Source organism: Colobus angolensis, unplaced genomic scaffold (assembly GCF_000951035.1).
Source record: "Colobus angolensis palliatus isolate OR3802 unplaced genomic scaffold, Cang.pa_1.0 Scaffold14, whole genome shotgun sequence".
In the NCBI taxonomy this organism is placed as follows: Eukaryota; Metazoa; Chordata; class Mammalia; order Primates; family Cercopithecidae; genus Colobus; species Colobus angolensis.
In genome coordinates, this window is record NW_012114488.1 from 10,988,426 (window position 1) to 11,004,325 (window position 15,900).

The following is a 15,900-nucleotide window of genomic DNA, read 5'->3' on the forward strand; positions in this document are numbered from 1 at the left end:
AATGTTTATTTCTATCACCATTTTTTTCTAACTTAATGTGATAAAATTATATAGTTTAACAAGTCAAAAACTGAACTTACCATCTTCTTTCTCATTGGGTAGGACACTTACCATCTTCTTTCTCACTACACCATATATACGTGAGTTTGAAAGCTGGTACTTATGTTTATTCTCATTCACCACTCTCTCCACAATCAGTCCATCCAACAAGTCCTAGTTATATTTTTAAAATATCTCTCAACTACATCACCACTACCCTGTATGTGCACATTACTTTTCCTTGAAACTAATTGTTGTCACTAAAGTCTGATGGATGTTTCAGAAACTCACAGTAAACTTACTTGAGCTGGAATATAATCAGGACCTTCCACTAACTGACAAGAACCAGCCTTATTTCTACCTCTTTGCCTCTTATTTAAGCTCTGGCAACATCAAACTGTTTGTAGTCCCGTGCCCTTCTTGCATCTCTACCTTCTCATGCTGTCATCTCTGGAAATTCCAGACCATTTACTTGCTTGCTTAATTTCTTCTCATGAAGGCTCAGCTCAGGTGTCATTTCCGGAAGATATACCTGACCCGTTCCTCCCCATGACTCTCTCCTGACCCCAAGTATTGGGTTCATTTATTCAAACATTCATTAATTTAAATATGCATTGAGCACCTACTGTTGACCAGGCACTGTTCTAAGTGCTTGTGATACATCAATGAACAAAACAGAAGAGCCCCGTCCTTGTGAATTCATATATTCTAGTAAAAGAAATGGACAACAAATAAAAGTAAATTATGTAGGATATTCAAAAACTTAGAGTGCCACAGGAGAAATGATGTAGAACGGAGTGAGGAGGGTCAGGAGTTGGGGCAGTGGGGGCTGGGAGACAACAGTATTAAATACCATGTAGCTCTCATTTGAGATAGTGACATTTTGAACAATTGCTTGCAGGGGTGTGATGTGGACACCTGAGGAAAGAACAGTATTCCAGGCAGAGGCACAAGCCAGGGAAAAGGCCAGGATGTGGATGTATGCCTAGTTTGTTCAAGGTGAGAGATGTCATGAGGACCAGGCCATGTAAGGACTTTGGCCTTTGTTGTGTGAGATCAGGGGAAGTTGGAGGGTTTTTAGCAGAGCTGCAACGTGATCTAGCTTATGTTTTGACTGGGTACTAGATTGAGACCAGACTATAGATGTATGCAGGTTAACCAGTTAGAAAGCTATTGCAGTAGCCAGATAGATGAAGGATGATAGTGGCTTGAATTGATGGTGTTGACTGTGGGGAAGGTGAAACATGATTAGGTTTTGGATGAATTTTGAAGTTTGCAACAGCAGGACTGCTTAATGGTATGGATATGAGGTATGAGAGACAGCAAAGAGTCAGGGAGGGCTTGAATCTTCCCTGTCATTCTCCCTAATCTTGTGCATGTAACTGGTCATCTAGTCTTGTCAGCCTGCCATTTAATTATCAGTTTTATTCTGCTACTGTTTCTCAACTGCACTGCTGCAGTGGCTGAGTAATGGGCATTTCCTGGCTTCAATCAATTCTTTTGATGGGAGTAAAGAGCATTCTAAAATCCACATCTGCTTATATCATTCTCAAAGTGAAATCCTGCGTATTTCCATCCACCTACAAATAAAATTCTGAAGTCCTTAGCATGGCATATGTATCCTTAAACTGCCTTTGCTTACTCTGAGCACCTATCCTCCACCTCTTCCACATGTCTTTTATCATATGTAATTTTTGAATTTCCGAAAAGGTTGATCCTTCATGCCTTCTTGGGAGGGTATGTGCTGTTCCTCCTGTCTGGGATGCCCTTTCCATCTTGTCTGTTAGTGGATTACAAGGCTAAATTTGGGTGTCCATTTGTCTGTGAGAAGCTTCTCTGACCTTAGTATCTCACCTAGTCTGTTGCTTTTCTTCCTTTTCCTATAAACCTTATGTACAGTTATTACACTTTTTATCCCACTGATTTGTAGCTGTTTGTGGTCTATCTTCCCTTAAGGGAAGCAAGCAGTAGTTTTATTTTATCATTTTTTATCAAAGGCCCAATACATGCATGATTGACTTTTGGGCAGTTGGGACAGTAAGGCAGAAATGGGTAGAAATAAATTGGAGAGACTGACTTTATATTATGCCATGTAAGAAAAAAAAAACAGAAAACGAGTTTGGCGGCCAAAAAGGGCAAATGCATTTAGTAGGAAAGAGTTGAGGTGTAGGTGTGGGTTTTATGGAAGTCTTGAGGACCATAGGAATGGGGAGAATAGTGGAAGCTGAAGGTTGTTTGGGGCCAGATAGTGGAGATGCTTCCATACTCTGTTTTTCTTCTTTGTTCTGGAACAGTGAGGAACTGATCAGATTTTTTAAAATAAAAATCTGAAACAAAGTGTTGTTCTTTTGGTTAAAGTGGACTTTGCACCTATCATGTTGTTTCATTACGTTGTAGCATTTGCAAAAGATAATCTATAACAGTCAACAATACTTCTGGATTCTTTCAGGGAGGGTAGGGACTGTGGGGAGGAGTAAGTTTACCCTTATAGAATCTTGACTTTATTTGTCATAGGGGGGGAAAATAAAACAAAAGCTCTTGACAGTGCAGCCATCCAGAGAAGAAGAAAAGCTGCTGTCTGTTGAACTAAAAGAGATGCTGGGCTTCCCTTAGGCTGAGGTTGGCAGCTCTGAGCATCTGGGCGATTCAGCCCACAATTGGGATCCCCGTATTTACCGGAAGTCGGTCCGGATTGAATAAAGCGGGAACTTCCTGCTTGTACTGAACTCAAGGTCATGGCTCATCCAGCGGGCACTCCTGGTTCCTGTCTCTAGCCAGGGAGAGGAGAGGCCCATGGAGATGCCACAGAGGTGACCCGGTGCAAGGAACGGAAGGGTCCATGTTTAGAGAGTTTCCCAGGTTTCTCTAGTTTTGTGTATTTTCTATTGCGTCCTCTAGCTAGCTGCTGGACTCAGGTCTTGGGCCCTCCCCAGCCGTAGGAAGTTTCCCGCTTGTCCAAGGAAGCCCAGGCCGGAAGCAGGTGGGCAGAGGTTCTGGGGTGGGCATGATGTCATCAGAAGTGCCTGTGCCCCCCTGTCACGTGCCACCTTCACTGTGGCTGCTGATTGCCTGAGGGCCGCTCTAATCCAGTCTTGAAGTGGATGGCGGCAGGGAGGCTGGGACTCATAGCAGGGGGCCCACGTGTGGGGAGCGCCAAGAGTGAGGGGACCCGGGGTGGATGGGTGCCTCAGGTGGACTCCAGAACCGTGGGTGTAAAGCCCATTGGCAGCTCCTTGGCTTGGCACCCAGAGATGGGGATCGCCTGTGCCCTTGGGGGCGTGGGGCCTTTGCAGCCCATTCAGCAGCTGAGTGGTCCCAGCTTCATGCTGTGCTGAAGCCCTAAAAGACTTCTCAGAATTTCTTGAGCATGGAGTGTTGAGTGCTGCCCTGGAAGGTCTTGGAATGCCAGCTGGGCATGGGCTGGTCACAGACTTTTGGTTCCAAGGATCACTCTGCGTCCCCCAGGAGAGTACTTCTGAGAGTAGAGTAGTGTGAAGAAAGATTGATCAGGAGCCCTGAAACCAGAAAGGCAAGTTGAGGGAGAAGGCTGTGCACTGGCATGGTTCTGCTCAGTTAGAGCACCTTTTGGCTGCAAGTAACAGAAACCCTGCTTCAGATTACTTAAACAGTAGGGAAAATTTGCATCACAAAACATGAGCCTTTGAGGAAGGGCAGCTCCAGGATTGATGGATTCAGTTACTCATACCCGTGGATCTGCTTCTTTACCCTTCCCACTTTGCTAATGGACTTTGTTTTGATGGTGGCAAGATCAGCTCTTTGGCTGTAGGCCTGGTATGCACATTGGAAGAAGAGTGGACTTTTCTGTGTGGAGCTAAACTAACAACTTTCAGGGAAGGAGGGTATTACCATGACTGATTTAGCAAATCAGGATTTATTCTGAGCTGGAGATGGTGACCTTCCCTGAGAGGGAAAAATGATGGCTAACTGTCTGAACAAAGACAATAGCAGTGGGAATGAAGACGGTTTAAAGGAGGCAGAAACACTGAAGGTACGGTTGACAGAAATCAGTGATTTGCATTTAGGGATTGAAGAAGAGGGCGGATTGGAGGATGACTGGGATATTTAGTTTAGGTGATTAAGAGGAGGATGATTTAACTTAAAGAGATGGGATATGAAAGAGGGAGGAGAAGGAGAAGAGGGAGAAGATTCTAGTAGGTTAAGGTGTAGCCATGCTGAGAATTGTCTGTTAGTTATTTGATATTTTTGTTTTGTTTTTGTTTAGAAGCTAATGGTATAGATATAGAAGTCATCCACAGAGATGTTACAGTTGAAGAGATGGGGGTAGAGAAGACTTTGAAGGAAAAGAATGTAGAATGAGGATAGAAGAGAGGAAATCCCAACATTTAACAGGTGAGTAGAGGACACTAAGCCAGCAAAAGAAATTTAGAAGGGACATTCAGATAGACAGGAAGCAAACTAGTACTCTGTAGCTCTGTTTTGATCTGCCAATTCATTAAAATGATCAATTGACGAAAACTTTGTTTTGTTCACACCTTGAGTCTTTTTGGTGCCAGCGTTCACTCAAGACCCCTACAGTATCATTGACAGGGTTTCATTGCACCAAAAAAGTTTACAGTGTTTCATTCTGGATGGGTTAGTTTTAATGGCTTTTGAGGATTTCTGTGATGTTCTAGTTGGGTGATTTTTCCCTTTATTTTTCATAGGGTGGTTACATATCTGCTTTAGGCAAATTGATTATTGGCTAAATGACCTGCTTTACTATGTTATGTGGAGAAATTTCCAAGAAACTAAGGGATTAGTTAACAATATCTGATACTACTGAGACCAAGGGAGATGAAGACTGTGATAATGATATTTAGCAATTTGGAAATTTGGTTTAACCAAAAAATGACTTTAGTGCAGTTATGGGGAATGAAATCATTGGGTGATGATTAATGCGTGAATTAGAATTAAGGACATTAAAATAAGCACTGGACTACTCTTTTGACTTTGATGGTGAAAGAAAAATAGAAGGTGTGGTGGGTTTACCAGGTGTGAAGGACGTTTTGTTGTTGTTAATCATGTTTCAGGATTGGTGGAAGTATGAGTGTCATAGAAATCTTTACATTAAAAGGGGTAAGGAGAGTTTGAAGACATGAGACATAAAGGGGAAACAACTAAGTGAGCAATTAAAATAAGGAATCAAGAACCAAAAAAGAGAGCCAGCTGAGTTAGGAGGGAAGCTAGAAAGTGGGTAGAGGTTCAGAGAAACATTGCAGAGGAAAAATAAAGGATCCTCTGAGTAACAAAAGGCTAGGTCATGTGTCAGGGTGATCATGCCATGTCCAGATGCTTATGAGTAATGGAACAGTCTTGGTCCGGCTGCTGTGGGATCAGCATAGGGATCCATCTAAGAGACGGAAAAGAATTGACACGACTGCATTTTTCTCTAACCAGTTAGAAATGCAGATCACAAAACTCGAATGGTTAGGTTTCCTTAGTGTGGGGGTGGGACTAAGCAAAGAATTCTGTGGTGTTTGCTGAGGTGTTATTGCAGTAATTGGCAATGGTTTTTAAACTCAATAGCGAGGCAAAGTTAATTCAAATGGGAGAGAAACTAGATGAACAGGGACCACAGTGTACAGTTGAGGGCAAATACCTGACTCAAAAGTAGTGAAAGGAAGAATGAGGTGTAAGGATAGGATGGTGTCACCAGAGAGGGGAATTTTGTCACAGGAGGGAGTAAATAATTTTTCTCCTTATTCATGGTTTATAACGGCATGACCTCTAACCCACATAGAGGAGTAGCAGGGAGCAAATGAATCATATCCTGTTTTAACAGGTAAGCTTGAGGGAATAATAAACAGTTATAATGTAATATCAGAAATCTATTGTTTTATTAGCTGTATAACCAGGATGACAGTTTATGAGGTGTATTAGTTTGAGATACTTGTAAATTATGGTATAAATGCATTCTCACTTTTAATAAAGAGCTTTTTAATGTACAGTCTGAGCCGAGACTAGTAAGTAAAACTCTTATTTTTGTCATTCAGAATGTGTTGATTACGTTGACCAGATTAGTTTTCAAATAGCAAGTGTGACATTTCTCTGAGTATTTTTAAGTTGTTTTAAAATGATTTTTAAGTCAAGGATAGGGTTTTTGAAAATTAATTTTGAGGTGAAATAGTTTTTCTGAGACAGTTTCTGTCTTTAGCAGATTCTCTTTGGATCCCTCAATCCTGGATTCACTGGTGTGACTAAGCTCCACTCGCCTAAGTGGCTGGAACTCTCTCCCCTGCCTTGTGTTTAGAGGTGCAAATATTGGCCAGCATTTGAAAGCAGTTAACCTATTCCCAATCCCCAAGCACCACTTTTTTTTTTTTTTTTTTGAGACAGAGTCTCGCTTTGTCACCCAGGCTGGAGTGCAGTAGTGCGATCTCGGCTCACTGCAGGATCCATCTCCTGAGTTCATGCCATTCTCCTACCTCAGCCTCCCGAGTAGCTGGGACTACATACAGGTGCCCGCCACCTCGCCCGGCTAGTTTTTTGTATTTTTTAGTAGAGACGGGGTTTCACTGCCCCAGCACCATTTTTAGTAGAGCTAATATAAAAGGCACACGTACATTTTCTAACAAATTGCTGTTTTTCTTTTTTTAATAAGGTAATGGAGTCAGTGTTCTGAAACTACAACTTTGACATTTATTTGCATAAGTAGGAGGGGAAGTGGTTCCCATATGCAGCTAGACCACCCCTTTAAAAAAACTCACTTTCTCTTAAGTTTGAATTTGAAGGCAGAGGCTTTTAGTATTATTAATGCCGTATGTTGGAGAGTTTGTTTTGTTAATAAGTTGCTAAAACCTGCTTAGCTCCTAACTTTAACCTACACTCTCACAATTACACCTTCCTTCCTCCAGGGTTCACACAGTAATGGCCCAAGTGCCAGGCACTATAAGCTGATAAGATAAGAAGCACATGGCACATTGTCATAAGCCAGGGGTCCCTACTGGGCCGGCTGACGCACACAGTCTTCCCCTGATGTCAAAGGGCTGAGAAGTAGCACCTTGGCGCTTTTCCCGAATTTTGTGCCAGAGCAGGGGAAAAGACTCTTTGTTTGAAAAAGCAGCTATTGAGATATTTTTTTTAATTGCTTTTCTTGACTGTAGGCCAGATTCCTGTCTGTTTAAATGGTTTGGTATTATTTCTGAGTTGTTTGGCAGGAATAATGTTTGCTAGCAAAAATACGTTTAATTCATTTATACATAATATTTTATGATCAGTTCATTGCCACTTATAAGACTTTGAACTTGGCACTTTTTGGTGAAAAAGTAAGTGTGGCAAATTGGATGAAAGGCAGAGTTCAATATGTCTCACATATAAGCTCTTAAACTCTGTCAGCAGTATTTGGACAATGAACCCTGTCTTAATAAATCTATGAGGAGAGGGAAAGCTAAATGTAGACAAAGGTCATTTCAGTAACATTTAATGCCTGACAAGCTGTTTATCTCAATTACTTATTGGCATTTATACTGAAATATGAAAAATGTTAGATTCATGAGATGGAACTGTTCAACACTAGTAGTAGTCTACTAATGCATATGCCAAACGCATTCTCTCTACTGATTAAAAAAAAAAAATCCAGACATAGGTGAACATGCTCTATGGCCAAATTGTCATCATAGTGAAAAGTCTGCACAGTACATTATTCCATAAAATGTCGTTTAATTGTTTTATTGGCTCCTTATGAAGTCCTAAAGAATGAAGATAATTACAAACCTGTGATTTTATGGCTGCCTTGTGGAAAAGGGTAGACCAAAGTGCCTATATCAGGATGAAAGACCTGAAAATCTAAATAGCCTAGCGTATTATATATAAAATTTTTCATAATTAATTATGAGATTAGCTCAGATTAGTGAAATATAGCAAGTTTTGCATTGTCATTTAAACTTGAAATTTTAACATGAACGCTACTTGAACAAAGTTGGCAGTGAGAATTGTGGATTACAATTAGCACTCTACAGAACGGTGAGACATACTGGAAGTAAAGCTGAGGATTACTGCTTTTTTGTTTGTTTGTTTGTTTGTTTGAGATAGGGTCTCATTCTGTTGCCCAGGCTGGAGTGCAGTGGCACAATCATGGCTCACTGCAGCCTCAGCCTCCCTGAGCTCAGATGGTCCTCCCACCTCAGCCTCCAGTGTTTCACTTTGTTGCTCAGGCTGGTCTCAAACTCCTAAGGCTCAAAGAAGCCTCCAGCCTTGACTTCCTGAAGTGCTGGAGTTACAGGAGTGAGCCACGGCACCCAGCCGAGTGACTATTTAATGTTTACATTTTTGTTACCAAGGAAGCAAAAGAAAGTATTTTAGGAATTTAGAAATGCCACTGAATTGTTAAAATGACATTTTTGAATTAAGGTATTTTACAGAAACCACTTTATAACAATGTCATATTGTATCTTTTGATGAATGTTTTGTTGACTAGGTATAAACTAATTTTTTTATACTTAGGTGGTAATAAGAGCTGACATTTTCTGAATTTTTTAAAGCAATTTTCATGTATGAGGTGTAGATATTATTATCTCCATTTTCCAAATGAGGAAATTGAGGCATAGAAATGTTAAGTGACTTATTTCAATAATTCTGTAAATGGTAGAACTAAGAGTACCTTGGTAGTCATCATTGATAATTAGAACTTTCTGTTTTAAATTAAATGCTGCCGTAGAGACCAGAATAATAATGCCACCTTTCTTCAAGCACTAAACTTGCTTTCATGAAAAGATTAAGTATTAGGGAAGGAAATTGGAGTTTTAGAGGTAATAGGTGACATACATACATGAAATTTTCAAGAAAGCGGAAGTGCCATGCTTAAATCTTTCTCTTATGTTAAGATAAGCGGACACAATTCTTCCGTGCTTCACTGCTCTGTGCAGTAAGTTCATGTTAGTAGGGTGTACAGCTTAGATGCCTGTGTTTCTACTCATAGTATTTCTTAGTCACTAGGGACAATTTGGCTCCTAAATGTTAAGAAAGAATTAGCAGCTGTTAAAGTGGAGGAACAAGATGTTTGACAGCAGCATAGCAAGTTGGGGGCTGTGTAACGAATGATCTGAAGTGGAACAGCTATAGTGTGAACAAGTGAATAGAAACTTTTGAAGTATTTGCAGCACAGCTTCAAACAGTGTAGCATGACTGTGGATTATGAGAAAATAAATACAGTCAGGTCAACTGGTACTAAACACTTATGAATGGGGATTTCTTTTTAAAAGCCAAATCGGTTTGCCTAAGAGGTGAAGTGTAATGCTTCCAAAGAGTGTCACAATGTGTTAAAATGGCTAAGGTCACAAATTAGAGAACTATCTCTCCAAGAACAAAATGTGGAGAGAACTGTCTTAGGAACTCTGGACTGTCTCACTAAGATAGCATTATCCATAGCAGTGATACTGACTCTCAAGCATAGGGATGTTTAGAGTATCTCACTGATGATGCCTAAGTGGTGTGTAATTTCTCGTTCCAGTCTATTGGCAGGACTTGAATTCTTAGGTTTCCCAACAGAATTTCATGGTGTGTGCTTCTCCAGTATTTTCATATTTATCAGCAAAGATCTAGTAAAATAAATAATGAAATCAATTGTTTTGCAAAGTAAGCAAGGCAGAGAACAGATGTGGTTCCCAAAGACTCAGGTTGCTGTTCTGCTAGCAAACAGCTGGAAGATTCAGTGTCATATAAGTGTCTTAGATGCGATCAAAATAATGAAATTACTAGAAGTAATGAAAGCACCTCAGTAGGATAATGGTTTTATCCGTCTGTTCATTTGATTCTGAAACATATGTTGAATGCTTAGTGTGTGAAAGTATAGTTGATTCTCATTATTTTTGAATTTTGTATTTGCTCATTTGCTTACTCACTAAAATTGATTTGTAACCCCAATCCTCACAGTGCTTTCACTGTCATTTGTGGACATGTGCATGTGCAGAGTAAGGTTACAATCAACTGATTGGTTGATGAAAATGTCACTAAAGGCTTGTAGGAACCTAACCTTGTATTTCCACTAGGAGCAAGCATTGGTCAAGTATTTGCTGATTCAGTGTTTGTGTGGGCTTTATAGAACATAATGCTGCTAATAATAATAGACTGTAATTACTAGCACTCAGGATAAGATGAATAAGACGTAGTTTCTACTTCAAAGACCAGAGAAAGACTTTATATCAATGCTTAAGAAATTGATGTATGTCTTATATAGCACTGATTTTCTGGCAGACCCTTTTGTGTTGAGATGCCAGCTTATCATTAAAGAAAATCGAGTTATTTCCTATTTTAAAATTAAGTAGTGTTTGAGAAGATTGGTTTTGATTTTGAAAATATCATACAGCTTATAAAAAATATGCTGTTTTCTTGATATTAACAAAGCAAAATCATGTGAATTATAAAATTCAAGTGTGTATGTTTTGAAAGTATATGAGAAAATATCACTGTTGGTCTGGTATTAATTCTTACTCAAGGACTGTCCATTTGTTATGATTGTTTCTCCTAGTGGCTTGAGCTAAATGTAAGCATTAGGAACACGGTAGTGCTACATTTGCTTGTTTTAGATATCAGATCAGATTGATGGTTTTTGTTTTTGTATGCTTATTATTTTTGACACAATATTTGTCCCGTTATTAAAAGATTCATTCTGCCTTTTAAACAATTTTAAGTCTACTTTTTTTCAGAAAGGAGAGCATGAGTTTTGCTAGGACTGCCTTTAGGATAGTAGTCATATTGGATTAAGGACTCACCCTATGGACCTCATTTTACTTCATCATCTTCTTTAAGATCCCTTCTCCACACAGAGTCACATTCTGAGGTACTGGGGGTTAGGACTTCAACACGTGAATTTTGGAGGAACACAATTTAGTCCGTAACAGAGAAGAATGTACATTGTGGTTTCTGTTCCAACTTTTCTTGGCTCTCCATTGGTTAGAACAGGTAAAAAATTTTTGTGTAGCTTACTTTCTAAAAGTTTTTCCTGCTTAATTTTTTCCTCTCCAGAAAACAAACACTTCTGGCACTTTCAATTTTTTTTCTTTTTCTCTTAACAGCAAAGAACATATGTGGGTTTATGCAGCTTGATGCAGTTCTGCGTTTCCTTCAACATTTATTGATAGTGCCTACACACAGGGAACAGTAAACCGGAATGAGAGTAGGGAGTAACATTTCCTGTGAAGCATTCTTCCTTGGTTAAAAAACAAATTTTGGGAGGAGATTTAAGAAGAGGGTATGAGTTTAACAAGACAAGAGGAACATTTCCTATAAAGAGACATGAAGCAAGCAGTTTGAACGGAGGGAAGACTGTCACAGTCTGTGAAGGTAAACAGAGATAATTGTATTATACTACAAATTTGAACATAAGAGTTTTGGGAAGACAGAAACATTCAGACCCACAGCAGTCACTTAAACAATGGTGATATCAAGGTTAATTGTTAAGCACATTGGAAAGGTTGGAATATGTTCTTTGAATATTGACACAGTCTTACAACACTCGTGCAAAAGAAGAAAGAATAATAAATTCATTTCTTGATGTGGAACCCAGGACAAATGATGGCAGTTATATGGGCTGTTTACACTGTGCATTTTAATAGTCTCAGTTAGGGACAATTTAGATTATGTCCTTGAGTGAGGAGAAAAAAAGGCCCCTACAACAATGCTGTTCAACAGAAATGTAACGTGAAATAAAGATGACAGATGTAAGTTAAAATATTCTGGTAGCCACTTTAAAAAGTAAGTGAAATTAACTTAATAATAAAATGGACTTAATTTATTCCAAAATATTAGAATTTTAGCTTCTGATTATTAAATAATTAATGAAATATTTTACAATCTTACATTTGTACTGTTGTCTATGAAATCCAGTATGTATTTTACACTCACAGCACATCTCACTTTGGAGTAGCAACTTTTCAAGTCTCCAATAGCTACTTGTCAGTAATGGCTATTCTGTTGAACAAGCATAGCTGTATAAACTGTGACTTTCCAGAATAGTGTCTTTTTCATTTTCTCACCAATAACATTTTCAACAGCAAAACTAGCATAAATTTCTTTTTGCTTCTTCACGATTTCTTGGATAGATTTACTCTTACTGCAGATCTTAGCAAGCTCAGCATACCTTTGGTTTTTGTTATTAAATCAAGAACTTGCACCCTTTAACTTAAAGGAGCTACTTTATGGCTTCTCTGTGATGTATCTGAATTGCCGACATCACTACTCTTGCACTTTGGGGTTATTATTAAGTAAAATAAGGGTGACTTGAACACAGACACTGGGATACCATGACAGTTGATCTGATAAGCAAGATGGCTACAAAGTGACTGAGGGATGGGGAGTGTCTATGGCATGGGCAAGCTGGACAAAGGGAGAATTCATGGCCTGGTTGGGACTGAGCTGTACCATGTGAGATTTTATCATACTACTCAGAGCAGTGCACAATTTAAAATTATGAGTTGTTTACTTCTGGAATTTTCCATTTAATATTTTGGACTGTGGTTGACGATTAACTGAAACTGAAGAAAGTGAAACCGTGGATAATGAGTGGGGGCTACTATACTTAGTTCTTTTTAAAAAATGCCTGTTGAGTACCTATTGTCTGCTGGGCACTTGGCTTAGGGCAGATGTTATAAAGGTAAGTAGAGACTCTTAGCTTCCAAAGAAATAAGAATTTTGTGGTCAAAGCAGACAAATAGATTATCAGCAATAAGATAAGCTGAAAGATGGAAACATAATAGAAGGAGCTTTGGATTTGCATTCAGAATGTTTTGATTTTGATTCTAGTTTTAATGCTTTTTAGACATGTGACCTTGGATTATTTATATCTTGGAACCCCTTTATCCTTATTGGGAAAAGACCAATAAAATGCCTGATTTTAATAAGCACTCTATAAATTATATATATATATATTTTAAAAAAAGTATTGAGAGAGACAAAACACCTGGTTACTGGGTCTGTTAAGTATATGGGGAGAGATTGGGAATGGGTTTCATAGTAGAAGTAATAAGCAGGTGTTTACAGGGAAGTTATCAGTGAAGAAAAGGCACTATTAGCAGTGGAGTAAGTGTGCATAAAGGCATAGGACAATCAACATTGGTTGCAGAACACTTTGACAGTTTCTCCAGGTTTTTAGCCCATGGCTATGTATTTTTAAAAATCAGGCATAGATTTGAATGCCATTTCCACAACTTACTAGTTGTAAGTAATTTTACCTATGAATTTTGGCTTCCTTGACTGAAAACATAGAGATAATAGTGAAAGCCCCTCTTGTGTCCCCTTCCAGTTTCTAACCCCTTAAAGTAACACTTTTCTGACTTCTTACAGATAGTGACATTTTTCCAACTTTAAATAAATAGAGTCATGCAGTATTTATCTTTTGTGTCTGGTTTCTTTTGTTCAACATTATGTTTGTGTACTTCACTGCTATTATTCCATGCAGTTCTGAATAGTTTATTCTCATTATTGTATGATATTCCATTGTGTGAATATACTAAGGATTTATCTGTTCTAATGTTGATGAATATTTGGTAGTTTCCATGTTTTGGCTATCATAAATCGTGCTTCCTTGAATATTGTAATAATAGATATGGCTTTTGATGGACGTAAGTATACCATTTTAAGGGTGTAATTTCTGGATCATGGAATATGCATGTGTTCAGATTTTTCAGTAGATTGCTGCCAAACAATTTTTCAGTGTGATTATATCAATATAGACTCTTACCAATAGTGTATGACAGTAAGGATAGGCATTTGGACTTGCTCATTTTTTCATATTTTACTTACCAGAGTTGAGTTTGCTTTTTAAAAATATGATTATGATCATGTCACTGAGCTGCCTAAGTAAAGCCCTTTAGCAGCTGTTGGTTGCCTTTAGAACACAGCATCTCGTGACTTATTAGGCGCTTTGTGATTTGTCCTGGCTTTGGAGATTTTGGAGATTTCCTGTCCTGTGTTTTCTGGCATTCATTTCCAGACATTGACCCACACTGTGACCTTTGCCAGAGCTGCCAAACTATCTTCCAGAGTACCATTTCACATTCACACCAACAGTGAGTGAGATCCTGTTGTTCCACATTCTTGCTGGCATTTGGTGGTGTCAGTGTTCTGGATTTTGGCCATTTAAATAGGTATGTAATGGTATCTCGTTGTTTGAATTTGCATTTCCCTCATGACATATAATGTAGAGCATCTTTTCATTTGCTCATCTGTATATCTTTTTTGATGACATATCTGTTAATGTTTTGGACTGCTTTTAATAATCAGGTTGTTTTCTTATTAATGAGCTTTAGAGTTCTTTGTCTATTCTGGATAAGTCTTTATCTGATATGTGTTTTGCACCTATTTTCTCCAAATCTGTGGCTTGTCTTTTTATTCTCTTGACAGTTTCTTTTGCAGAGCAGAAGATCTTAATTTTACTGAAGTACAGCTTATCAATTCTCTCTTTCATGGATCGTGTCTTTGTGTTGCTTCTAAAAAGTAAATGACATGCCCAAGGTCATCAGATTTTCTCCTATGTTATTTTCTAGGGGTTTTATCATTTTGTGTTTTACATTTAAGTCTATGATCCATTTTGATTTAATTTCTGTGACTGGTTTAAGGTGTTCGTCTATATTAATTTTTTGTCATGTGACCGTCCAGCTGTTCCTGTACTATTTGTTGAAAAGATTATCTTTTCTCTACTCTATTGCATTTGCTCCTTTGTCAAAGATCAGTTTCATATATTTATTTGGATCTGTTTATAGGCTCTCTGTTTTATTCCATTGATCCATGTATCCATTATTTCCCTAATAACCACACTGTTTTGATTATTGTAGCTTTATTGTATGTCTTGAAGTCAGGTATTGTCAGTCCTCCAACTTCGTTATTCCCTTACAATATTGTGTTTGCTATTGTGAGACTTTTGTCTCTCAATATAAACTTTAATCAGTTTTCCAGTAACCGCAAAATAACTTCCTGGCATTTCTATTTTGATTGCACTCAGTGTATAGATCAAGTTGGGAAGAACTGACATCTTTACAGTATTGAGTCTTCCTATCCATGAACATGGAGTATGTATCCACTTATTTAGTTGAATTTTTTTCATCAGAGTTTTGTAGTTTTTCTCCTATAGAGTTTGTATTTATTTTGTTAGATTTATATGCAAGTATTTTATTTTCTGGGTGCTAGTGCAAATGATACTGTGCTTTTAATTTCAAAATCTACTTGTTCATTCCTGGAATATAGGAAAGATACTGATTTTTGTGTTTTAACCTCATATTCTGAAAATCTTGTATAATCGCTTATTAGTTCCAAGAAGCTTTTGTTGATTTTTTAAAAAAAATTTCCATATACACAATCATGTAATCTGCAAACAGTTTTATTCCTTCCCTAACTGTAAACCTTTAGTTTTCTATTCTTGTCTCATTGCATTAGCTAAGACTTGTAGCTCTCTTTTGACTACTTTATGAATAGAATATCTTTCCCATCCTTCCACTTTCAGCCTATTACCTATTTTTGTCTTTGTATCTAAATTGGGTCTTCTATAGAAACATATAGTTGAGTTATTTTTAAAAAACCCATTCTGCCAATTTTTTGTTTTTTAATTGGAGATTTTAATCTATTTACATTTGAAATAATCAGTAAGTATGGAGTTACCCCTGCCATTTTGTTTTGTTTTACATGTTTCTGTTTTTTTGTTCTCCATTTCCTCCATACGCCTTCGTGTGTGTGTGTGGTTTTTTTTTTTTTTTGGTATATTTTTTTTTTTTAGTTTCTCAATTCCTTTGAGGTTTATATAACAAGAGTAGTCTGCAGTTTACAATTGACCCATTAAACTTACAACAAATTATTTTGAATTAATATCAACTTAACATTAATAGTACAGATAGTCCCTGAGTCACAGTGGTT

At 38.0% G+C, this 15,900-nt stretch overlaps 1 protein-coding gene across 2 annotated transcripts in view; it reads left to right on the top strand.

Moving 5' to 3' along the window:
* Positions 1-15,900, top strand: part of PDE10A (phosphodiesterase 10A) — a 339,233-nt gene that overhangs the window by 84,744 nt on the left and 238,589 nt on the right. The window contains exon 2 of one of the 2 annotated variants that reach the window (XM_011934966.1): positions 4,283-4,410. The exons of the other annotated variant lie outside the window; for it this stretch is intronic. Coding sequence (XP_011790356.1) covers positions 4,374-4,410 — 37 coding nt within the window. The 5' untranslated portion in view covers positions 4,283-4,373. The remainder of the gene's footprint in view (positions 1-4,282; positions 4,411-15,900) is intronic. 2 annotated transcript variants of the gene reach the window in all.